This window comes from Panthera onca, chromosome D2, assembly GCF_046562875.1.
Source record: "Panthera onca isolate mPanOnc1 chromosome D2, mPanOnc1 haplotype 2, whole genome shotgun sequence".
NCBI lineage: Eukaryota > Metazoa > Chordata > Mammalia > Carnivora > Felidae > Panthera > Panthera onca.
In genome coordinates, this window is record NC_138349.1 from 12,697,679 (window position 1) to 12,723,328 (window position 25,650).

At 41.2% G+C, this 25,650-nt stretch overlaps 1 protein-coding gene and 1 long non-coding RNA gene across 4 annotated transcripts in view; one reads left to right on the plus strand and one right to left on the minus strand.

The window, feature by feature from the left end:
• The first annotated feature begins 11,832 nt into the window (after positions 1 to 11,832).
• The window catches only part of CACUL1 (CDK2 associated cullin domain 1), an 80,910-nt gene continuing 67,092 nt past the window's right edge, over positions 11,833 to 25,650 (plus strand). For all 3 annotated transcript variants that reach the window (XR_013550579.2, XR_009612820.3, XM_060641364.3), the window contains exon 1: positions 11,833 to 12,664. Coding sequence is in view for 1 of the 3 variants with exons in the window: in XM_060641364.3 (XP_060497347.1) it covers positions 12,298 to 12,664 (367 nt within the window). In the remaining 2 variants the exon portion in view is untranslated. The remainder of the gene's footprint in view (positions 12,665 to 25,650) is intronic.
• On the minus strand, positions 16,206 to 16,885 carry LOC132684845 (uncharacterized). The gene is made up of 2 exons (XR_009612825.3): positions 16,677 to 16,885; positions 16,206 to 16,455 (listed from the first exon to the last, which is right to left on the minus strand). It is a non-coding gene; the product is annotated as an uncharacterized LOC132684845 (long non-coding RNA).

The window sequence follows — 25,650 nt, forward strand, 5'->3', positions numbered from 1 at the left end:
GCCTGAGGCCAGTGTGGCCACACCCTGCAGAAATGGCTAAGCTCAGCTCCGGTTCTTGACTCTCCAGCAGATACCTGCTCTCTCTATTCCTTGGGGCTAAGCTTTGGCATTGTTTGTAGATGGTGTTGGCCATATAAGGCATGGCTAAGCAAGAACAAGTTTGAAAAAGAGAAGACATTTTAGAAGACCATGCAGGCCAACTAGAAGATGAGACAGAAGTGCACATAGCTGCGGGAGTGGCTAAGCCACCCCAGTTGTCTCTGGGGAATATCGGGAGCTCTGCCTTGGAAAGAGGGTATCAGAGAGAATGGGTTTGACCCTCAGCACCTCAGGTAATGTTCCCAGCAGTCCTCTGAAGTATTATTTGACCCAGACTCAACTGTTCTCCCACACCAGGCTGCCTGGAGAAGTGACCATCCTCTTGCTGGAAGATCACCTGAGGCTCTGAATTCCCTCTGCTGCCATGCATGGCCCACCTATGGACAGTGGAGTGTGGTGGACGTGTAGGTAGGTCCTGAGGTCAGACTCCTCATGTTCACACTCCAGCTCCTTTCACCTCCAACCCTGGGAGTTTCTTCAAGCTCTCTTAGCCTCAGCTTCTTCATCTGTAAAAACTCTACTTTATGGGGTTCTTGTGAGGATTGAATGAGATAATCCATAGAAAATTCTTAGCACAGAGTCTAGCAGATAGTCAACAGGCAATGGATATTTGCTATTTTTCTCACTACCATCCGTAATTCATGGTATTCTGGGCCAAGTGGAAGAGCTGGCTAATGCTCTGGCCATCACGACCCCCAAAATCCTTTTCAGCATTGGTTTGAAGGGTAGCTCTGAACACAGAGCAGAAAAAGCAGCCCATGCTGGAAGCAAAAAGCCCCTGGTATGGACCTGGCACATAGTAGGTACACAATAACTATTAGTCACCCTCCCTGCCTTAAAATTATACAATCAGCTCAATGGCTTTCCCATTCTCTCCTGTCAAGCCTTTGGAGTGATGCTTAAACTGTCACCTTGGAGACAATGTGCTCCAGGAGACAGGTTTCCATTTTGAATCTCTGATGACTACACAGGCCGCCTCCATTTCTTAAAAAAACATCTTCAAAATGTTGGGGCAACTGAATGCCTGAAAGTTGAACAATGGATCCCCATAGTAATGACGTTGCACTCTCAGAAAGCTAAATATATTATAAAGTCCTTGATCATAATTGTCCTTTTTGACAGTCCTTAACAGTGTTTTGTTACCTTTTGAAATGAATTTTGTTCTTTTATTTTGCAATTAAACACATGAGTAACGGGCTGAAGTCCAGTGAATGGCCGAAAGAGATTAGAGTCTCTGCAGCATTTGTAATGGTTTCCATCTGTGTCCAAACAGGATTAACTTTACAGATTTTTATTTTTATTTTTAATTTTTTTTTAACATTTTATTTATTTTTGAGACAGGGAGAGACAGAGCATGAATAGGGGAGGGGCAGAGAGAGAGGGAGACACAGAATCTGAAACAGGCTCCTTGCTCTGAGCTGTCAGCACAGAGCCCGATGCCGGGCTCGAACTCACGGACCGCGAGATCACGACCTGAGCCGAAGTCAGACGCTTAACCAACTGAACCACCCAGGCGCCCCTTTACAGCTTTTTAAAAATCACTGGTATCAGTTCATCCAGTTTTCCATTCTCCAGTTTCTATGAAACAATAAGGCAAAAACATGCAATTTTCAAAAACATATACTGTTGACCACATAATAAAAGGGAGCCTCCAAAACTGACCTGTTGGCTGGCAGGATGCATCACTGTTTCAAAGCTGGAAATGTTTGGGTTTAGAGGATGAAAGGCAATTTGGGGTGTGAAGTATGAAAGTGCTGATTAACGTGTGAAAAAAAATGGAGTTGAGACCCATTTATATCTGCCCCTTCTTAAATATGACAAGATAGATACTAACTCCTACCAGATGACCAATGTGGCCTCTAAAAGGTCCTGGCCTCTGCCCATGGCTAAGCCACTGAGAATGCTGGCCTCATGATCATGAAGCATCTTGGTCCAACCACCTGGAATGCCAGTGAGCATTGCCCAGATTGACTGGCCATGAAGAACCAGGTGTTTCGTGCTCACTGCTGCCAACCACAGACGTGCCCATGGCACCTGCCGGTGCTGGCTGATGGCGAAGGGCCAGTCCTCAATTTCAACCACAGGAGGGGCCTCACTTGCAGGCCACAGCTGAACTGTGTTGGGCCCAGGTGTTGCCTTCCCCTAAGACTCCATTGGGATTGGACGCACTGGATCTTTCAAAGCTGTGTCATCACTCAACATGCAAACAATGACTTTTAATAAACTTCTGAATTCTCATCTCCAGAGTTCTCTGTAACTTTCTCCCCTGACACAGTCCTTCACCCCACTCCTCCTACACAACCCTTTCACTGCTGCATGATCAGCACATTCTTTCACGTATTTTTCCTTCAAATTTTTCCTCCAAGTCTTTGCTTTAACCCAAACTTAGCTGTTGTCTGAGCACAGCATCTTTGTGGCCTGTCTAGGAGACACATGTTTCTCATACCCTGAGGTATTTCTCTGATAGGGAGGTGGTGTTGGCATCCTCCTTGTTCCTTCCCTCCCCCTTGCAAGCTCCAATGAGGCATACACCATTGGAGTTTCCCACCCCATCCTCACAGAGCAACCATCTCCTGGTTATTAGCACCCCTCACTTTTGTTTCTGGATGACCTTTATCTCTACATCAATTCCTGCCATCATTCCCTTGAGGGAAACTTCAACATGCATGTGGGTGGTCCTTCCAGTCCTCTGAACTCTTCCATCCCTGGCTCTCCCACCAGGCCCAATTCTAATATTTGCAGCAGGAGCACAAATGGAGGCTCATCTGTATGTCCCAATATTTAAATGTTACACATCCAGCTAACCAACTGTTAAATAACACATATCCTATTTCCTTTCCTTGATACAAAAAAAGGTACATGTAAAATTATGGTAAAATATCAAGGATGATTGAATTGAACTACTTTTGTATATGTCTGCGCACTCTTTCCACGAGCCTATTATTTGGGTAAGTAATGAAATAAAGTCATACATAATTCATAAATTATATTTATTCCCTAAAAGTTAATTTTCTTGCCTTCATTTAAGTAAATTACTAATTATGTTGTTATAATCAAGACTTTCACATAATTTGTGTTCTATTGAGAGTAATGACTAATTAGACAACCTTCTGGGGACATTGTGGTTGTTAAGGTGTTTTTCATCAATTTCAAAGTGGAAGAACTATGTTTGGCTGAGGTTGAAGCAGCTGGGACTTGTCAATTAAATTCTTAAAGTAATACTTGGATTGGAAGGGAACCATGAGTTTCATATATCACATTCATATCATGATAGATCATGAGTTTAACATACAACATTTTGATGGGGTTAGGTTGTATATTATCAATTATGTATCACATTATCACAGAAAATGGCATAAAATATATTAATTTCATTACATAAATTGCTAATCATCAATATCACAAATTTTTATTGTCTCTCAAAAGAAATATCAAGATCGATACAGTATTTTAAAGTGTTTTCCTTCCAAAATCTTCAATGTTGACAACAACAACATGTTATTAATTTGTTAAAATTTTTCTCCAGGTTACATTTTGAGATCTAATGGCCCAAAATAGTCTCTATAGAAATTAGTTTGGGGAAATGTTGTATGAATTTCCTTCATAGTCATGCAAAGTTTTTGTTTCCTTTAAAAATAAAAAAAAATGTTTTAAAAAATGAAGTAGACAAACTTAACTCTGGTTTTCTTTTGTCAGCCACAGTTCATACCAAATAGCTGTGGGATAGTGCAAGTACCCTTTCTTCTAAAGACTACACTCAGATCTGAGAATCTTCTGTTGTCTCACTTAACTCTTCAAGTGCATTTCATCTATCTTGTCTAAATTATATCAAACTGCTTTAACACAGCAAGTAACTCCAAGACCGTGAATTAGAACATGAAAATGGACAGCTCGCACAAGTGGGAAATGTTACTTTGTTATGCAAGAATCTATTGCAAGTGGAAAGGATTTCAGAAGTTAATTAATTTGTCTTCCCTTTCAGTTAAGTGTTTCTGTCATTCAAATGGTCTCTGCATTTTGATGTATCTCTGTCTCATGTGTAGGTGGTGGACACCACCCAAAAAGCCTTCGTGGCATCCAGGAGAGGTCACTTGTTTTGAGGACAGGGGGTACAGAGAATGTTTGCCAACTCAAACATTCTACCTTTGGGTTATGACCTATCCTGCTGGTTTCTTAATTAAAGACAGACATCCTTGTAATAGCTCTTCGACTTCATGGAGACTTCTCATTCATAAACAACTTTACCTTCTCTCTAGCCATCTGCCCCATCTGTCTTTATTTTCTTACCCAGCTTGGAGTCCGTAGCTGATTCATCATTTCCATTCCTCACCCAACTCTCCTTCCATTGCATGCATCTGATAAAACCCCAGCTATGGATGACCGTGATCGTCTATCTAGGTCTGTGTCAGAGTGGCTGAGTTATCCTTAAAACCTTTCCTTCTCTCACTTTCCCAGTTTAACGCATCGAGTCCTGTCCAGCCTAACTCCAAAATCAATCTGCAGTCCAACGCCTGTTTCTATGCCCACTGCCATCCCCCTAGTCCAAGCCATCATCATCTCTTGCCCTAAGTATTGCCATATTCTCTAATTGGTCTCTCTCTTTTTTTTTTTTTACTCTTTCCTTTCCTAAAGTCCACTCACCTCAGGGCAGTTAGACATCCTTATAAAAATGTAAAGCATACACAGCACTTCCTCACTCCTTTTCCATTCAAGCAGATACAGAATCCTCAACAGGACTTATAAGGACTTGTATAACCGGGCTATTTCCTACCTTTCCTCCAGGGATATTCCATATCCCTTTTCCTCTCCTTCACTCTACACGAGTCTCATTACTTTCTTTGGGTTCCTAGATTATGGCAAACACCTTTCCCCCTGCTGAATCTTCTGCCCAGAGTGTTCTCTCCCTAAATTGCCGATGGATGAACTTCTACCTTTCTCTCAACTTAGCAGAAATATGCTTTTTCAGAAAAATCCTCCTTGGTCACCCAAAGTAAAATACTTTTCTGTTGTGCCCTCTCACGGCACCTAGTATTTTCCTTCATGATGCCTTGTCATGCTTTGGCTTATGTGGTTAATTGTTTCATACTTGGCAGTGCAGCGGAATGGAAATACGAGAGGCAGAAACTCTTTTTGCCTGTTTACTCTCCGAGCCCCAGCATGTGCCTGGATACAGATACACTTGTGAGTGACTGAGTGAAAGGGATCGGCCTGCAATAAGGTGCTGATAGGAAGAACTTTTTTTCTACAGTCTCCTTCAGCCTAAAGTCATTTCCTTCAGCTTCTAAATTCACCACAGGGAGAATCTGCATCATTATCTGCTTCCCTGCTAGGATGGAGTTTAGCATTCAGATGTTAAGATGTAAAAGGAAGGAACAAAATCCAACATGGAAAGAAATTTCGAATAAAGAATACTCCCCCGAGTGGCTACACATCTTCACGTCAGCAGCAATCTCTGGGCAACGAATAAGGCTTGAGTTATTTATATGTCTCTAATCCTCTTGCCTTCTAATCAAGATCATTCCAGTAGCTTTGCATTTAGACTTCCAATTGCATTATACGTTTACAAGTCACTTCTCTGTCAAATGCTGTATTGGTCCATTATAATCTCCTAGGATAAAAAAAAAAGTATTCATTCGGAGTGACTGGGTGGCTCAGTCAGTTAAGTGTCAGGTCATGATCTCAAGGCTCGGGAGTTCGAGCCCAGTGTTGGGCTCTGTGCTGACAGCTCAGAGCCTGGAACCTGTTTCAGATTCTGTGTTCCTCTCTCGCTCTGCCCTTCCCCCACGCATGCTCTGTCTCTCTCTTTCAAGAATAAACATTAAAAAAAAATTAAAACAAGACACAAAAAACAAAGTATTCATTCTTCTTTATCCTAATATAGTTTATCTCTATCAAGGTAATGTTTTTAAGTTTTCCATGCTAATGCCTTCATGAAATTAATAGTAAGTTTGAAATAAAACAGCAATTAAATCATTTATATGTTGTATGTTGTCTACAACATCTTCTCTGATTCAATTAGTTCTTACTTGACTGTTAGAAGATGCATGTACAGTCTGTGGATTTTTTCACATAACTTTTCTTGTCTTCTTTCCTTTTCTTGTTCACCTCTGAGCAATGTCATCCTTTACTAACAATGCAAGAACTAAGATAAAAAGATGTAAAAATGGCAATAATAAACTTTGCTTTCTCTTAGGGAAGAATGTATCTCACCGTATAGATCATGTTTTAAGAGCTGATGAAAGGGAAAAGGACAGTTGATATGAATAAGCTTTCAGGTAGACTTCAGCTAGTCATGCATTTACGCATCCAAAAATATTGAACAATCACAACGAACTATTCCATGGGAAAGGTGACATGAAGTACTTAAAGACTGTGCCCACCCCCCTCCAAGTTTTAACTATGTATTTTTTAGTTCTTTTTAAAATTTTTTAAAGGTTTATTTAGTCGAAAGAGAAAGGGAGAAAGAGAGAGAGAGACAGAGAGAGCAGGGGAGGGGCAGAGAGAGGGAGACACAGAATCCAAAGCAGGCTCCAGGCTCTGAGCTGTCAGCACAGAGCCTGATGCAGGGCTCGAACTCATGGACTACAAGATCATGACCTGAGCTGCAGTCAGATGCTTAACCGACTGAGCCACCCAGGTGCCCCAAGTTTTAACTATTTTAGACAATTAGCCATATATTTATCTAATCCGTATATACGCAATTTTGCATAAATATATTGATTAGGTAGGTGCTAATGAAGGGGAGGGAGTGGAGAGTTTGTGATGAAGTTATGTAACGGATAGGCTCGAGGAGATTAGGTACTTGTGCCTTTAAGGGGCACTGTTGCATAGCCAGCACTTATTTAAACCTCCCAACTTGACCCCAGGTTTTGTTCTTGTATCTATTCCTCACTTTTCAGCCATGTACTAGAGGAGAAGCTGATAACACTCTGGGCTCCAGGGGTGGACCTTATTTGCCAGGAATAAATCCATGCCCTTTCCAGTAAATGGCTCTGGAATATGTGTAAATGTCATGTGAATCAGTTCAGGAACGAGCCAATGAGGCACTGAGAGGATGTTTGCCGAGGGCTTCTGGGGAAGGACCTGCTTGCTTATAATAGACAGCTATCAGAAGTTACGGCCGCCTTCTTCTTGCCATTGGTGTCCATGTATACGAGGCCTGGGGGCTGTGACAGCCATTATGCCAGCAGCCTGAGGATGAAGCTTGTGAAAGAGGAGATCAGGACAAGGAGCACGACAGAGAACAGAGCTGGAGCCAGTGCTGAACCACACCTCACTTTGCCCTGCTTAGACTTTGTCAGTTTGTTAGCCAATGAATAGCCTTCGTTTTTATGTAATTTTTACTCGAGATTTGTGTTTCTGGGAGCCAAAATGAACATTTAGTGTATAGAATTCCAATTTATACTTTCTTCATGTTGTTTATTTTTTAAAACTTGCAGTTTTGGAATTTTTTTCTGATTATAAAAATAATACACGCTCATTGTAGAGAATAGAAAACATTGAAGGTTAAAAGAAGATTAAATCCATCCATAAGCCCGTTATCCCTAGATAACTGCTATTAGTATTTTGAATTAGTCTTCTCTTTATGTATACAAACTTATGATGCAGGCTGGCGGGTCCAAGGACCCAGAGCAGGTCCCACAAGACCAGCCAAGAGTGTCCCTGGCTTTGCACTGCATGGAATCAGATGCAAGCTGAGTGGAAGTAAGAGCAGAGTTTGTTGAGGACATAGAGAGACAGCAGATACAGACACGGCATCTAGGAGACCCAGAAAGGAAAAGGAACATGAACCTCATCTTTGCTCAGGGGTCTGGAGTTTTTACTGAGGGTGGTGGTCTGGTGTACAAATCCCATCAGGCATCCAAGAACCTGTTTGAACAAGGACAAGTGCTCAGGTGTCCTCTGTAGTGACTTATGCCCTGGAGCCAGGGGCTTCGTGTCAAGGTGTTTGGAGTCAGTGGTCTTGGAGAATGTTCATGATGGCCCCGCTCAATCCCTCTTCAGATATTATCTATTGTGTTGGAAGAATCCAAAGAAAGCATCAACTCCTTGACCTTCACATGGAGAACATACATTAAGGCATGTGTAAGGCAGGGGTGCAGGTTCTAGCAAGAATAGAAACAGCAAAAGGAGCAAAGGAAAAAAAAAAAATATATATATACGTTTATCCTGATTTAATGAAACTCATAGCATAGTGGGAAATAGAAACAAACAAGCCAACCTAAAGATCAAATAGATTGATACCTGGAACTATGGAAGGTTGTAGTAATTATTAACCTGGGTTATAACTCTCCAGTGTCAGGTCAGTGGTTGCTAGTAATGCTATTCCCTATCTCCATATCCTAGAACAAATCATCTAAGATTTTAAGTTAATAAGTATTAAAATATATGCTTTTAAGTGTAATATAATGATGTCTCAGAATATCCATTAAAAAAACCCAGTTGTCAACATGTCCATTTGGTTTCTCTTTGGTAGATGGTGTTTCTTTTTCTTTTTTAACGTTCACTTATTTTTCAAGACAGAAAAAGAGAGCGTATAGGAGCTAACACGGGAATGGGGGGGGGAGGGGCAGAGAGAGAATCCCAAGCAGGCTCTGTGCTGTCAGTACAGAGCCTGATGTATGGCTCACGAACTTGTGAGATCATGACTGGAGCTGAAACCAAGAGTTGGATGCTTAACCGACTGAGTCAGCCAGGAGCCCCAGGTGGTGTTTCTTCTTCTTCTTTTTTAATTAAAAAAAATTTTTAATGATTATTTTGAGAGGAAGATTGAGAGAGAGAGAGAGAGAGAGAGAGAGAGAGGGAGAGAGAGGGAGAGAGAGAACGAGTCAGGGAGGAGCAGAGAGGGAGAGAGAGAACCCCAAGCCAAAATCAAGAGTCAGACACTTAACCAACTGAGCCACCCGGCCCCTGTTTCTTCTTATTTATATGGCAAGTTGCACCCTGTCAGTGATTGCTTTGGCCCAATCATCATTATAGTTTTCCATAATGGTGTATTTAATTGCAGCTAAAATGAATGTCTTATATCAGCCATTTTGGCAGTACACACATGAAGAGTTCAGTGGCCACCAGTATGCTGGTAGGGCCTTGATAGAATGGAAGTTACATTGCTAAGAGAGTACCACTACCTTAAGTTCTAAATGTTTTCCAATTTCCGTTATGGTTTTCTCACCTGTGAGTTGATTGGAACAGTAGAAGCCTGAGGGTTTACCAGCTGTCTGTTGGTTATTGATTCCTAATTTAACTACATACTGGGTGAGTTGTTGCTGTGATACCGATCCTTAGACATTGTAGAGAGACTTGCTTTATGACCTAGTACGTTCAATTTTTGTCAACTTTCTACATATTCTTGTTTATATTCTGTAGTTGTTGAATGCATTGTTCTACATGTATTCATTAAATCAAGCTTGCTAATTGTGTTATTCAGATCTTCTGGTTCCTTAAAGATTTTTTTTGTCCCCTTGATCTATGCATTAGTTTCCAGTGGTGCAGTAACAAACTATCACAAATAGTGTGGTAAACAACAGAAATGTATTCGCTTACAGTTCTGGAAGCTAGAAGTCTAAAATCAAGGCACTGGCAGGGCAGAATTCTCTGGAAGCTTTAGAGAATCCATTCTTTGCCTCCTCCAGATTTGGGTGGCTGTTGACATGTAAGTGGGAATGTGGCTCCATCACTCCAGTCTCTGCTTGTGTGGTCACATTACCTCCTGTTTTCTCTTCTCACATCTCCCTCTGTCTTTCTCTTAGGACGACACTAGTCATTGGTGTCATGGCCTACCTGACCAATCCAGAAAGATCTCAAGAACTTCACGCACATCTGTAAAGACCCTGTTTCCAAATAAAGTAAGGTTTCAGGGATTAGGACATGGATGTATCTTTTTGGGGGCTACTATTCAACCCACTAAAATCTATCAGAGAGAGATGGAAAAATCAGCTACTATGATGATAGAGTTCTTTCTTCTTGTACTTTTGTCAACTTTAGCTTCACATATTTTGTATATTGGAGATATATTTATGAGATATACATATTAGAGATATATTTATGATTTGTATCTTCCTTGTCTATTGAATATTTTATCATGTGGAGACCTCTCTTTATCTCCAGTCACACATACCCACCCACCTAGAAAGTCTATTGATGAAAAACTACCAGTTGCTATTTGTCTGAAAAAGATGATTTGTTTTCCTTTTTCCATCGTCTTTTTTGCTAGGCATAGAATTCTAAGGTTACATTTTTTTCCCACCCTTAGGGTTTCACTCAATTATCTTTTACTTAAAAAAATATTTCCAGGGTGCCTGGGTGGCTCAGTTGGTTAAGCCTCTGACTCTTGATTTCGGCTCAGGTCATGATCTAACAGATCAAGCTTCCCTCAACCTCCACCCTCCACCACCCACCTCTGGTTCTGCTTTGACAGTATGGAGCCTGCTTGGGATTCTCTCTCTGCCCCTTGCCCGTACATGTGTCCTCTCTCTCAAAATAAATAAACTAAAAAAAGAAGTATTCCCCAAACTTCCCAGGGCCAGATAATTAGCATAGTTCTAGGCCCAGGCAATTAAAAACATGCACTGCTTCAAAAACTATATGCCGTGAATTCATATGTGAGAACACTGTCTGATTAAATCATTGTTAACTGGTTGGTAAACAGTTCCATTAAGTATAGTACTGAATATATGGGAAAACATAGGTAGAGGAGCCGAAATAAACGTGGACATTGAAGAACATCCGAGACAATGATTTCTCACTGGCTGAAGTGATTCTTTACACTACCTTCGTATCTGTGGAAATAAAGATTATCTGCTAGTTTGGTGTAGTAACGGTGTTTTCTCCACTTTATCACAAGTAGCTAGAATGTGCTCCACAACAATTATAACATATATTCTCATATAATATACTGCTATTGCTATAATTGGAGAACGCAGAGGAATTAAAGAAATTATAATAGAGCTACATAACCTCTCCCCCTTGCCCCTCTGAACTCTCCCATATAATCTCAAATTTGTAGTCAGATTTGTTAAACACTACAAAAAGCTTTGCATTTAATAATTTAAAATTCCTGGGGTGCCTGGGTGGCTCAGTTGGTTAAACGTGGGACATTGACTCAGGTCATGATCTCATGGCTCGGGAGTTCGAGCCCTGCGACCGGCTCTGTGCTGACAGCTCAGAGCCTGGATCCTGCCTCACATTCTGGGTCTTCTGCTCTCTCCGCCCCTCCCCACTCCTGCTCGCTCTCTCTCAAAATTAAGTAAACATTAAAAAAAATAAAAATTTAAAATTCCTGGCCTCAGTGTATGGAGAAGTTAAGACACTTAAAAAGAAGAATCCATGAAGAGCTCACTCGCATTTTTTTTTTAAGACACCTTGCTACGTTTCCGATTTTTATTCTTGGTTTTGAAGGTTTCCGCAGTGTGGCCTGAGGCCCACGAGCAGACTCGTCAAGGGCCACCCAGGATAGTCCCACCCATTTGTAACGTGCGAACCAGGGCCTCTCGTGGCTCCCTAGCTCTGTCGTCAACCAAAGGCCGGGGCTACGAAGCTCTGCGCGGTGCGGTGGCCCATTTAATCCGGAGGGCGTACGAAAAACACCACTGAAGCGGGGGCCCGGACCATAGCGAACGCCGAACGGTTTTGGGCGCATCTTCAAGGGCCAGCCAGATTCCGGTCGTCCCGGTAACCAGACAAAGAACGCGCTTGCGCAAACTCCTTGTCACGTGGGGCTGGGCCGGGAGGCGGGACCGACGGCGGCTCTTTCGGACCCGCGGCCCCTCCCCTCTCAGCGCCGAGGCCAGCCGAGGCGGGGCAAACCTCTGCCCTTTTGCGTGGGGGTGACTCACAGCTCCTGCCCCTTTTCACTTTGGTCTCTCCTGGCTCGTTCCTCGCACCACGTGCCCTGCTGGCCGCGCCCCCAGCTGCCCTTTCCAACTGCCTGTTGGAAGTTGCTGTAAAATGTCGTGAGGGGCGCTGCCGCTTTACGGCTGCCTCTCCCAGGCTAGAGCCCGGGAGCGCCCACCGCCGTCAGCCCTGTCTCGAAGAGTCTGCTCGGCTGAGACGGAGAGACCCGGCGCGCCGCTCCCCTCCCCGCCGCGCCCGTGCCGGCCGCCGGCGATGTGAGCTCGAGGTGGCCGCGGTGCCCCCTGGCCCGGGGTTGAGACGGGCGGCAGGTGCCTGTGAGGCGGGAGGGTGCTGGGGGCCTGCAGGATGGAGGAAAGCATGGAAGAGGAGGAGTGGGGCAGCTACGTGGCGATGATGGACGACCAGAACCACAACAACTGGGAGGCCGCGGTGGACGGCTTCCGGCAGCCCCCGCCACCGCCGCCACCCCCCTCGTCGATCCCAGCCCCTGCGCGAGAGCCGCCAGGGGGGCAGCTGCTGGCGGTGCCCGCGGCCTCGGTGGACAGGAAAGGCCCCAAGGAGGGGCTCTCGATGGGGCCACCGCCACCGCCGGAGGCCAATGGGGTGATCATGATGTTGAAGAGCTGCGACACGGCCGCCGCCGTGGCCAAGGCGGCCCCCGCCCCCACTCCCAGCTCCACCATCAACATCAACACCTCCACCTCCAAGTTCTGTGAGTCCAGCCTCTTCCCTGCAGCCTTGGCTTTTCTCCTCTCCACCCGGACACCGAATCCGCCCTTCTCGGCCAGTCCCGCTTCCTTTGTTTCAGGCCCGGGTCTCTCCTCCCCTCCCCGCCTCCCTCCCCCCTCGCTCGGTGTCTGCGGCCAGCGCCTTAGCGGCCCTGGCTTCTTGTGTTACCTGGCCCAGAGAAGCAGCCTGGTGCGCCCACAGCCCCGAGTTCTCCTGCAAATGCGAGCCTTATCACGGCTGGCTGTCTCTCAGCATTAAGAAGCCCTTTTCTTCTCCGTTGCCCCTGAAAAGTTTCGCCCTCAAACGTGAGGGGAAAATTAGGCCGTCTGAGTTTCGTTAAAGGATTCTTTTTTTTTTTTTTTTTTTCGTAGTCAGAAATCTGGCAAGTTGTGTTCTTGTGCTTTTAGCTAGTCCGCGTTCGACAAGTCAGGAATTAGAAAGCTGACCAATATTTACACCTCGTTCTTTCCTTCCCTTCACTAGCGTGCACTTTCTACGTCCTGATAGAGAACTGTAGTTGTTGTTTTTAGAGTGACACCAATGCGGTGGGAGCGACATCCGTTTTGAAGCTAATAACGTATAAAATTACTTGTCAAAGCGTACACTCGTAAGAATAAGCCATTTAGCATGTGTACAAGATAACGTTGAACTTTGTTAGTGGTCTGCGTTAATGCTCAATTGCAGGCGGAAAGATTTAAGACCAAAATCTGTTTTGTAATCTGAAACTGACCCTAAACCGACCCTAAACGTAATTTCTATAGCTAGGAAAAAAGAGTGCTTTTGCTTTGAGTGGGGTGTTTTGTTTTGTTTTGTTTTGTTTTTTTTTGGAGGTGGTGGTAGTGGTGAAAAGTGACCATGGCAGCCAGATTTTTCTCTCCTATTAATAACTGCAAGTTTTAAATGACATCTGGTAAAGCAACTGGAGATTTCATTTCTAGTTACTAATTTTATCAAGCAGTACCAGTAATTGTCCAATTAGCTGTGTAGAGAAAATATCTGCCTTGATTCAAATATATATTTAACAGCCTTATTTTTTTGGTGGGAACAGCGCATAATCTAATCTAATGTATTTGCCCTCAAGATACAGCTTTGGTCAAAGACATTCATATGTAGGTATGGTTGGTAAGATTTGGATATGATTTTTTTTTTTTTTTTTTTGTATCATGTGTATGTGAGAATAATATATAGTTTGTGTATTGGAGTCTGGTAGTGAAACCAGGCTTTGGACAGTGTGGCCTAGTGACTTATCTAAATGCTGCAGGATCTTGTTTTAGTGCTTAAACAGTTCATTTGAGAGTTCAGAAAACATCCAGTCAAGAGCAGAAACCAACGAAATTAGGAACAGAAGAAAGACTTGCTAAACCAAAAGATCGTTCTTTGAAGATCGATAAGCTAGATAGACCTCTGGTAAGACTGATCAAGTAAAATACGTGAAAATATAATTAAGTGAAAAAAATGGGAAGTAACTACAAGCATGAGATTTCAGAAAAGAATTTTATGAATTCCTGTCGGTTAATAAGATGAAAAGTATCAATTATTAGACAAATACATATTGAAAGTTGGTATCAGAAGAAATGGATAGCTTGAACTAATAAATATTTAACAAAGTGGAAGGGTAAAGACCTCCCCTTTCAAAAACTGGACTGAGATAAATGAGTTGCATTGGACTCTTAAATAACAATTCCTTTTTACAAGTTCTAGGAGACGGAAATAAAAAGATGCCTAGTTTGTTTTATAAGGTTAGTGAAATCTTGATTTTAAAACTAGATAAAGACAATATGAGAAAATTATAGACCTGTTTCAGTTATTAGCATAGATATGAAAATCCTACACATCAAATCTGACAATGTGTTAAAAGAATCCTGATCTATGGAGTTTAAGAATGTAAATATGACTCAACATCTATTTACTGTTAATATAATTTATCTCATCAATAGACTAAAGGAGGAAAATCATGATTATCTTGATACCATAAAAGCATTTGATAAGGTCCAATAGCTATGTGATAAAAAACTCTTTTCCCACGATTGGGATATGAGATAACTAGATCGAGGTCATTACCAAAAACCTACAGCAAATAATAATACTTAATAGAGAAATTTTAGATTCATTCACTGTAAGATAAGTAACAAGTTAAGGATGCCCTTTATCACTATTATTGTTTAACATTCTAAGAAAAGTCCTGGCTAACACTACAAAGGGAAAAAATAAGTGTAAGGATAGGAAGGGAAGCAGTAAAACCCATTATTTGCAGATAACATCACTTACCTAGAAGAACCATTAGAATTAAGAGAAACTATTAGAACTCGTAAGAGTTTAGCAAGGTTCCTGGATTCGAACCATAGGGCACCTGAGTAGCTCAGTCGGTTCAGTGTCGAGCTTCAGCTCAGGTCATGATCTCACAGCTCGTGAGTTCAAGCCCTGCATCAGGCTCTGTGCTGACAGCTCAGAGCCTGGTGCCTGCTTCAGATTCTGTGTCTTCCCCTCTCTCTCTACCCCTCCCCCGCTCACACTCTGCTTCTGTCTCAAAAATAAACAGACATTAAAAAAAATAGGATCAAACCATAAAAATTAATAACATTTACTCACTAGCAATAAACAGCTAGTATAGGGAATCAGAAGTAAATATCATATACAATAAAAGCAACAAAACTGTAAAGTCTGTAGAAAACTTTAAAACTTGAATAAGGAACCAGAAGAGAATCTAAATAAATCTTTCCATGCTCTTGAGATGTGTTTGTTTATTATTATGAGGGTCAGTTTTCTCCATTTTAATCTATAAATTCGATTAAACTGCCATCAGAATTCCAGTTGGTTTGTCTGACAAACTCAGTAACCTAGATCTAAAACTCATATGGCAGATAGAATAAAGTTTACGAATAGCTAAAGCAGTCTTAAAGATTTGTTTTTGGTGGGGTTTGCCTTATTGGAAATTAAGATACTGTTTCAAGGCTGTAGTAATAAAAACTGTAGTGTAAGTGCACGAACGGAAAAATAGACTTGGGAACAAATTAGATAGTGGAGACTTACCCATATGTGTTCAGGAGCTTAAGAGAAATCACTGGAGAAAGGAGTCCTATTAGGGAGAGTGGCTCAGTATATGGAGAAAAAACAAACCCTATAGCACAGGCAGAATGGGTTATGGATAAATTAAAAAGACTTAGATGTGAGAGGAGAAATTATAAAATTAATGGAAGACATTGTTGAAGTTCTTTTCTTAGGGACCAGGGACTCCTAATGCTTCAAAAATATGAAGGTGAAAAAGTAGTGATTTTGATTATATAAAAATTAAACATTTTCATTCAGTGAAAGATGAAAGCATGAGGGAAGGTATTTGTAGTGCCCAGTATTGATAAGGGATTGATATATAGACTAGACAAGGAACTACACATCCCTAAGAAGAGGGCAGCAACCTTTGTAGAAAAATAGGCAAAGGATATTAATAAATAGCTTATGGAATAGCAAATCTTAACATGCGTGGAAAGAGATGTTTGGAATTATTAAGTAATCAAGAGACATTAAAATTGAAAGAGTAATGGTATCTTTTCCCACCTCTTAAGTTGGCAAAAAGTAGAAAGTGAGATGGCACCAAGTGTGGGTATGGATACAGGATTTGCTGGTTGCACTAACAGTGTAGTGGACCTGTGAGGTGTTGAGATGCCCGGAGTCTCTGTGGACCAAATAATGGAAGATAGCTGGAGTGTTGATGAAGCCCTGAGCTGTGACAGTGAAGGTGTGTTTCTGGACTGTAAGATGAAAACAGCTTCTGGCGGTCTGTATTTGGAATAGATAAAAAGAAAGCATTTGTTAGCTTGATAGATGCATACTAGGCGCCAGGGATTGTGTTGATCTGTCCCAGTAGAGACCGTATCTGGAACAACAACTACAACTGGAGTCACCACTTGACGATTTACTGTAATCCACAGTCATTCTCAAGATTCAGGTTCTCTGCCCTGACCCAATAGGTTAGTGAAACAGAATGTCGTAACAGTTACCATCCCTGTGTCTTTTACGTCTTTGAAGTTGGTTCCGTCCTCTCGTTTCCACAGAGGTGCGCTCTTGCTTTGGGTTTATTTTGTTAGAAAGGGGTACATCTAGGGGATTTTATTTGGCCCTTCTTATGCTCATGACCCTTACTACGTAGTGTAGGGAGCCTTTAACTGTGTGTTCAAGAACTGGGGAAATTACAGGGTGGGTCTGTGGATTCACTGGGCCCACTGAGCTGGATGGAAGCCAGAACACTCTTTCTCAATGTGACATCACAGCTCCTGATCTGACTGGTTTACCATAGTGACGTTCTGGTCCCTTAGGGTTAATACGGGCTTAGAGCCGGCGTTAAGTAACCCGCCCCCCCCCCAAAAAAAGCCTGAGTGATTCTGTTTCCCACATGCACTGTGTCCTTGATGAAAAACTGCATGTTCTATTTGGAAAAGGCTAGGAGAATGACTTTATGCGCTTGATGGAATTTTGTAGGGTCCTTCCTCAATGGAACCCATTATCTCCTTTTTTCCAGGCGCTCTGTGTCTTTGAACAAGTTCAGCCTGCGTATTAGGTGATATGCCATAACTCTTCCATTGTGGCCACTTAAGTCAGGCCTCAGTTTGATATATCTAGAGTTTTTTTGTTTTCATTTTCTTTTTTTCTTCTCGTCAAGTAATACGTTAGTATACTCCACATCTGTTTTTCTTATGGACACTATGGTTAGCCACCACCAGAGATCCAAGCCATTCTGATAACGGGTCTGGCCCTCCTGCCTGTTATAATAACCAGGCCTACTTTATATCTGAGGGTTAAGTGCTTCTACTTGTCCTTTATCACCTTGGAAATCCCACTATCCCATTGAAATCAGGGAGCTCCTTTTAGTGGCAGTATTACCCATCTTTAGCCCAGAACTAAAAAGGACAGCCACCACAGCAGTTTTCAAGGAAATCCATGTATCCTTCACCAGTGTATTTCTTAATTCCTTGATGAAGGGTCTTGGAGGACATTTAAGAGAGAGAGAGGTAGAGAGAGTTGAATATGATAAAAACACTCAAACAGTCTTGTCTTCATAAGTCTAGATTCATTCTTCTGCCTACTAAGGAGTTTCTGGTGTTCCAAACTCACCTTCCCTCCCTCGTCCTCTTCATTCTCCTAATCTTCCTCTTTCTCCTCTTTGTCTATTTTCTTCTTTCTCATACACCTTTTCTCCTTCCTTCTCCATTTATATTCAGTAAATTGTACCCAGTTGAGGCATAAAGTTTTATCTAGGATTTGAGCCAGCTAGAAGCTAGCCTATTGCTACGAATGCTGGCAGAAGTCAGGAAACTCAGAGAAAGAAATGTTATTCATGGCACCACAAATAGGGTGAGAATCAGCATATTTGCATAGGTTCCCCTTACCCCCCAAGTCTCCAGAGACAAGCACAGGACGGCCAAGATGGATGCTCCCTCATTGGGCTTGTGTTGCAGCTGAAGAATATTGAACTTGGGGAATCTACTGCTTTTATAGAAAGCAGTAAGCAAGCTTCTTCTTTGTTCAGGGGAAGATAATACCTCACCTTTCAAGGTTACCAGCTGTAGCGTGGCTCAGGTTCAAGAGCAGTTGGTCTGGGTCTTGCAGTCTTAGCACACTCAGCAAGACATGTAGGAGTGCAAGAAGCCCAAGGAAGACTGAATCTCCAAAGGTAACCATGACTGCAGTTGAGAACATTTTCATCATTTAAATACTTTTTATGCCTCTTTGCTTTCAGTTCCCCACCCCCTAGCCCCACTGCTTTCTGTTACTAGGTTTTCATATAAATGGTATCATATAATCTGTATTATTTCATGCTTGGTTTCTTTCCTTCACCCTGTATTTGAGATTCATTCATATTCTTGCATGTTACTGAGTTTAGGGCTGAGTTCTATTTTGGCTGGGATACTACAAATTGTGTATCTGTTCATCTGTTGGTGATCATTTGGGTTGTCTCCAATTTGGGTTATTATGAATAAAGTTGTTATGAACCATCATGTGGATTTTGTGTAGATATAGGTTTCCTTTCTTCCTTTTTTTTTTTTTTTTTAATGCTTATTTGTTTATTTTGAGAGAGTGTGCGTGTGCACAGGTGGGGCAGCAGCAGAGAGAAAGGGAGAGAGAGAATCCCAAGCAGGCTCCACACACCAGTGCAGAGCCCAATACGGAGCTTGAACCCACGAACTGAGATCATGACCTGAGCCGAAATTAAGAGTTGGACACCCAACTGACTGAGCCACCCAGGAGCCCCTAGACATAGGTTTTCATAAATATATCTGTAAATGGAATTGCTTGGTCATACATTAGTTATATGTTTAACTTTATGAGAAACTGCCAACCTGTTTTTTCAGAATGGCTGTATCATTGTACATTCCCATTAGGAATGTGTCAAAGTTCCATTTGCTGCACATACTTATTTATACTAAGTATGCTTCACATTCTTGGAATTGTAAGGTTTTTTTTTGGTTTTGTATTTTGTTTTAATTTTAGCCTTTTTAGAGGGAGAGTAGTAATATCTCATTGTGGTTTTGTTTTGCATTTCTCTTTTACACATGCCATTGGCTTTTCATGTGCTTATTGCCCTTTAATGTAATTTTGTTTGTGAGAATCTTTGTGTTTCTTGGGTTGTCTTAAGAATTCAGCATTAATTTTAGATACATATTTTAGGAGATAATATGTATTATGAGTGCTATCTCTCTGGTTTGTCTTTTTATTCTTGACCATGTCTTGCAAAGAATAGATGTATTAAGTTTTGATGAAGTCTAACATCAATTTTTTTCCTACAGCTTGTACTGTTTTTTTTTTTAATCTTAAGAAACATTTGCTTATCTCATAATCAGGGAGATTTTTCTTCCTATATTTTATTTTAGAAATTTTATAGTTTTAGCTTTTATGTTTAGATCTGTGATCTAAGTTATGAGTTGATACCGGTGTGTAGTAAGAGATAAGGATTGAAGTTCTTTTTTTTTTTTTTTTTTTTGAATGGATATCCAGTTGTTTTCAGCACCATTTATTTAAAAGATTATCCTGTTTTTACTGACTTACTTTGGCGACTTGTTGAAAAATAGCTGACCATGTATTTGTGGGTCTAAATTCCATTAATCTGTTGTTGGGTGTATCATATCTAGGATTGTTAAATCTTCTTGTTGAATTGGTTGGTTGATCATTATGGAACTCTGTCTTTATCTTACTCTGAAGGATGCTTTTCTTGATAGCTGTTCAGTTTTTTTTTTTTCTTCAGAATTACTGTTAACACAATGTATCTTTTCCTATTATTTTATTGTAATCTGTATGTATTTAAAGTGCATTTCTTGTATACAGCATGTGGTTTTGTTTTGCTTTTTAAAATCTAGTCTAACAACCTCTGCCTTTTAATTGGAACATTTAGACCATTTACACTTAATGTAATTAATGACATGGTAGGGTTTAAATCTACCATCTTCCAATTTATTTTCTCTTTGTCTCCTCTGTTCTTTTGTTTTTCTTAAATTTCCTCTTTACCTGTCTTTTCATTAATTATTTTTTATGATTCATTGTTTGTCTCCAGTTTGGCTTATTAGCATGCTTTTTTTTTTTTTTTTTTATAGGGCTTTAGTATTTATGGTATGAAAACTAAACTTATCACAGTGTACCTTCAAGTATTAGACCACTTCACATATAGTATAATAATCATATCAGTATACTTCGTTTCTTCTTCCTGCCCTTTACACTGTGTTGCCACTGCTATAATCTTCTACATATAACGTGTCAAATATAGAGTTGCTAACTCAGCTTAAAACAAACATTTATCTTGAAAAAAAATTGAGGTGAAATTTATGTAACATAATACTCACCATTTTAAAGTGAACCATTCAGTGGCATCTAGTGCATTCACGGTGTAGTGCAACTATCTCTTTATCTGGTTCCAAAACATTTTCATCACCCTAAAATAACGTGTCTTACCTGTTAAGCAGTTACTCCCCATTCCTCCCTCCCATCAGCCTCTGGCATCCATCAACCTGCTTTCTGTCTCTATGGGTACGCCTATTCTGGATATTTCATATGAATGGAATCATAATATATGAAACTTGTCTTAAATAATCAAAAATAGGAAAGTATTTTATATTTACTTAGTTATTGTTTCTATTACTCTTTATTCCTTTGCTTGGACCCAAGTTTTCACCACTTTTCTTCTGCCTTGAGAATTTCCATTAACATTTCTTATCGTGCAGTCCTTTTGGTCTTGAATTTATTCAGCTTTCGTTTGTCTGCACAAGTAGTTTACCTTTATTTTCTTTTTAAAATTTTATTTTTTATTTTTTAATTTTATTTTTTAAATTTACATCCAAATTAGCATATAGTACAACAGTGATTTCAGGAGTAGATTCCTTAATGCCCCTTACCCATTTAGCCCATCCCCCCTCCCAGCACCCCTGCAGTAAGCCTCTGTTTGTTCTCCATATTTAAGAGTCCCTCATGTTTTGTCCCCCTCCCTGTTTTTATGTTATTTTTGCTTCCCTTCCCTTATGTTCATCTGTTCTGTGTCTTAAAGACCTCATATGAGTGAAGTCATAGGTTTGTCTTTCTCTGACTAATTTCGCTTAGCATAATACCCTCTAGTTCCATCCATGTAGTTGCAAATGGCAAGGTTTCATTCTTTTTGATTGCCGGGTAATACTCCATTGTATATACATACCACATCTTCTTTATCCATTCATCCATCGATGGACATTTGGGCCCTTTCCATACTTTGGCTATTGTTGATAGTGCTGCTATAAACATGGGGGTGCATGTGTCCCTTCGAAACAGCACACCTGTATCCCTTGGATAAATACCTAGTAGTGCAATTGCTGGGTCATAGGGTAGTTCTGTTTTTAATTTTTTGAGGAACCTCCATACTGTTTTCCAGAGTGGCTGCACTAGCCTGTCTTCCCACCAGCAGTGCAAAAGAGATCCTCTTTCTCCACATCCTTGCCAATGTCTGTTGTTGCCTGAGTTGTTAATGTTAGCCATTCTGACAGGTATAAGGTGGTATCTCATTGTGGTTTTGATTTGTATTTTCCTGATGATGAGTGATGTGATGTTGAGCATTTTTTCATGTGTCAGTTGGCCATCTGGATGTCTTCTTTGGAGAAGTGTCTATTCATGTCTTTTGCCCATTTCTTCACTGGATTATTTGTTTTTTGGGTGTTGAGTTGATAAGTTCTTTATAGATTTTAGATACTAACCCTTTATCTGATATGTTGTTTGCAAATATCTTCTCCCATTCTGTTGGTTTCCTTTTAGCTTTGCTGATTGTTTCCTTCGCTGTGCAGAAGCTTTTTATTTTGATGAGTTCCCAATAGTTCATTTTTGCTTTTGTTTCCCTTGGCTCCAGAGGTGTGTTAAGTAAGAAGTTGCTGCGGCCAAGATCAAAAAGGTTTTTGCCTGCTTTCTCCTCGAGGATTTTGATGGCTTCCTGTCTTACATTTAGGTCTTTCATTCATTTTGAGTTTATTTTTGTGTATGGTGTAAGAAAGTAGGTCCAGGTTCATTCTTCTGCATGTTGCTGTCCAGTTTTCCCAGCACCACTTGCGGAAGAAACTGTCTTTATTCCATTGGATATTCTTTCCTGCTTTGTCAAAGATTAGTTGGCTGTACGTTTGTGGGGGTCCATTTCTGGGTTCTCTATTCTGTTCCATTGATTTGAGTGTCTGTTTTTGTGCCAACTTTACCTTTATTTTCTAAGGATATTTTTGTTGGATATAGATTTCTAGATGGGCAATTTGTGTTTTGTTGTGTTTTTCTTTGTCAACACTTTAAAGATGTTTTTCCTTGTATTCTGGCCTGCCTTGTTTCTTATTTAATAAATGTCTGTATAGTCTTATCTTTGTTACTCTCTCTAACGTGTCTTTTTTTTTCTGGTTGCTCTTAGGATTTTCATTTATGCCTTAAGTTTTCAGCAGTTTGGTTGTTACATTCCTTGGGGTAGGGTTTTCTTTATGTTTATTCTTTTTATTCATTGAGATTCTTGGATTTGTAGGGTTTTAGAATTTGTCAAATTTGGGGTGCCTGGATGGCTCAGTTGGTTAAGCGTTCGACTTTGGCTCAGGTCATGATCTTATAGTTCGTGGATTTGAGCCCCGCACCCTGCGTTGGGCTCTGTGCTGACAGCTCAGAGCCTGGAGCCTGCTTTGGATTCTGTGTCTCCCTCTCTCTCTGCCCCTCATCTGCTCATGCTCTTTCTCTGTCTCTCAAAAGTAAATAAACATTAAAAAAAAAGAAAGAATTTGTCAAATTTGGAACATTATCATTCATTTTATATATATATGTGAATATATGTATGTATTTAGATTTACCACTCCCCGTCAGTTACACATATTGTTAGACCACTTGTTGTTGTACCCTGAATCACCGAGATTCTGATCATTATCTTTTTCCGGTTTTTTTTCCCCCTCCCTGTGCCTCAGTTCAGATAGTTTCCATTGCTACGTCTTCCTTGGTATCTGATCTGCTGTTAATCCTGCTTTTATTCAGCAGGAGATCGAGCTGTTTTTAATGTAGGCCATCATTGAGTCCAGGTTTGAGCCAGTTAACGGAGCAAACTGTAATAACCATATCTAGTTGCTTGAGGTAGTGCAATAAATAATCTTTAGTGAGTATATTCCTTTTGATAACTTAAGTGTTATCTAAAGTTGTGTTTCCTTCTACTCAGTACCCGTAGAATCTGATCCCATGTGTATTCTCTAGGTTTTTGTTAACATAAAGTATTTTCTTTTTTTTAATTTTTAAATATTTATTTAAAAATTTTTTAAATGTTTATTTTATTTTTGAGAGAGACAGAGCATGAGTGAGGGAGGAGCAGAGAGAGAAGGAAACAGAATCTGAAGTAGGTTCCAGGCTCTGAGCTGTCAACACAGAGCCTGACTTGTGGCTTGAACCCACAAACCGTGAGGTCATGACCTGAGCCGAAGTTGGAGACTTAACCGACTGAGCCACCCAGGTGCCCCAATGTTTGTTTTTGAGAGAGAGACAGAGTGTGAGCGGGCAAGGGGTACAGAGAGAGGGAGACACAGAATCTGAAGCAAGCTCCAGACTTCAAGGTGTCAGCACAGAGCCCAACGCAGGGCTCGAACTTATGAACCACGAGATCATGACCTGAGCTGAAGTTGGATGCTTAACTGACTGAGCCACCCAGGCACCCCTCCAACATAAGATATTAATGTCTTTGGACATCTTAGAATCTTCCAAGAGTCTGTAGTGTTTTTTGGAATGTAAGCTGACTCCCGTTGGTTTATATTTAGTACTTGTTCCCCTGGAGAATCTGATTTAGTTGGAGGTTTAGGGACAGCCTGTAGGGTGAGGCATGTGGAGATCTGCATTTCCTTGTAGGTTTCAGGTAATGTCATGACAGAGTCTTCAGTTAGGTAAAGACTAGCCTCATATTGTGGAGGACGGGTACTTCTTAGGCAGGGAAGGCTCAGTGACTTTTGTGAGGTCAGAGTTCCCAGATTGATCAGAGTCCACCAGACTGGTTCCATTTCAAGTCTCAAGGTCGTACTGTTTCACAGTCAGTACCCTTTCACTTAAGAGATTTATCTAAGCTTTAAATTATTTTTGTATGGTTATTGTGTGTAACTTGCAGAATCATTCTATTTCTGATTTTTGAGCTATGTCAACCCTGTGCCTGTAAGAATTAAGAGATTCTTTTATGACAGTCACGGATGCTCTTTGGTCTTTGTTCATTGAGTTAATCATTTTCTTAAAGTTTTCACCTGTTACCAGAATCAGTTTACTCCACAGTCTGTGTTTCTCATTTCCATCATAACTGCCAGAACAGTCTGCCATGTCGTTTCCTCAAGAACTTTATTCTGGGTATCCATAGGTGATCATTTAACTCTTTACTGCTGCCTGACAGGTCCTGTTGTATTATGTTATCTGATGTTGGCACTGTCATCCTTGTCTAAATCCACCTAGATCGCAGGGCGCCCTGGTGGCTCAGTTGGTTAAGCATCTGACTCGGTTTTATCTCAGGTCATGATCTCGTGGCCCATGAGTTCGAGCCCATGTCAGACTCTGTGTTGCCAGCGCAGAGCCTGCTTGGGATTCTCTTTCTCTCCTTCTGTCTCTGCTGCTCCCCAGCTCACGTTCTCTCTCTCTCTCTCTCTCTCTCTCTCTCTCTCTCTCTCTCTCTCAAAAGAAATAAACTTAAAAACAAAAAAAAATCCAACTAGATGGGAAAACCAGAGCCAGCTTCCTAGCTTATGAGAGTGTGTCCTTAACTACTCCAGTACCAAATACTTTATCATTTATAGTTCAGTGCAAGCAATCACTAGGTATCCAAAGCAAGAAGAGATTTAATACTGGAATTAGGTCCTTGAAAAATTGTTGAAGAGGTTGGAGGTATAGAAGTCAGTGAGGCTGCTCCACTCGAGCTGAGGGCAGGCTCCTGCTGGTCCTGCGACACCACTATGCTTACGTCGTCACACCTGCCTCCCTCATCCCTGAAGCTGGTCACCAGACCCTGGAACTTGGAGTTGGGATGCCACAAATTCTAACGTCTCTTGACTTGCCAGAATCACCGGCAGCAATAATACATCCTTTGTCTCACTTTGGCCTTCCAGATTTCACTCAGATGTGTCTCATTGGTGGAATCCAATTTGGGAAGTGTAATTATTTAGTTCAGCTTTACATTCTACATTGGTTAGCTTTCTGTGATAATAACTCCCCACATCTCAGGAGCTTATGGAACAGCGCGGGTTTATTCTTGCTCATGTTATATTTGTGGCTGGCAGTTGGCTGTGGCTTTTCACATGTCCTCTCATTTGCAAGAGCAGCTCTTTTCTGGGTCCTGTCACTCTTGGCAGAGGCAAACAGAGGAGAGTGGACAGAAGCACTAAATGGCTTTTAAAGCTTTTGCTCAGATGTAGCACGTCACATCTGCTCATATTGCAAATATATTAAATAGAGTGGAATGAATGGTTCCCTGTTGCAAAGTATTGGGGATGGAGGCAGGTG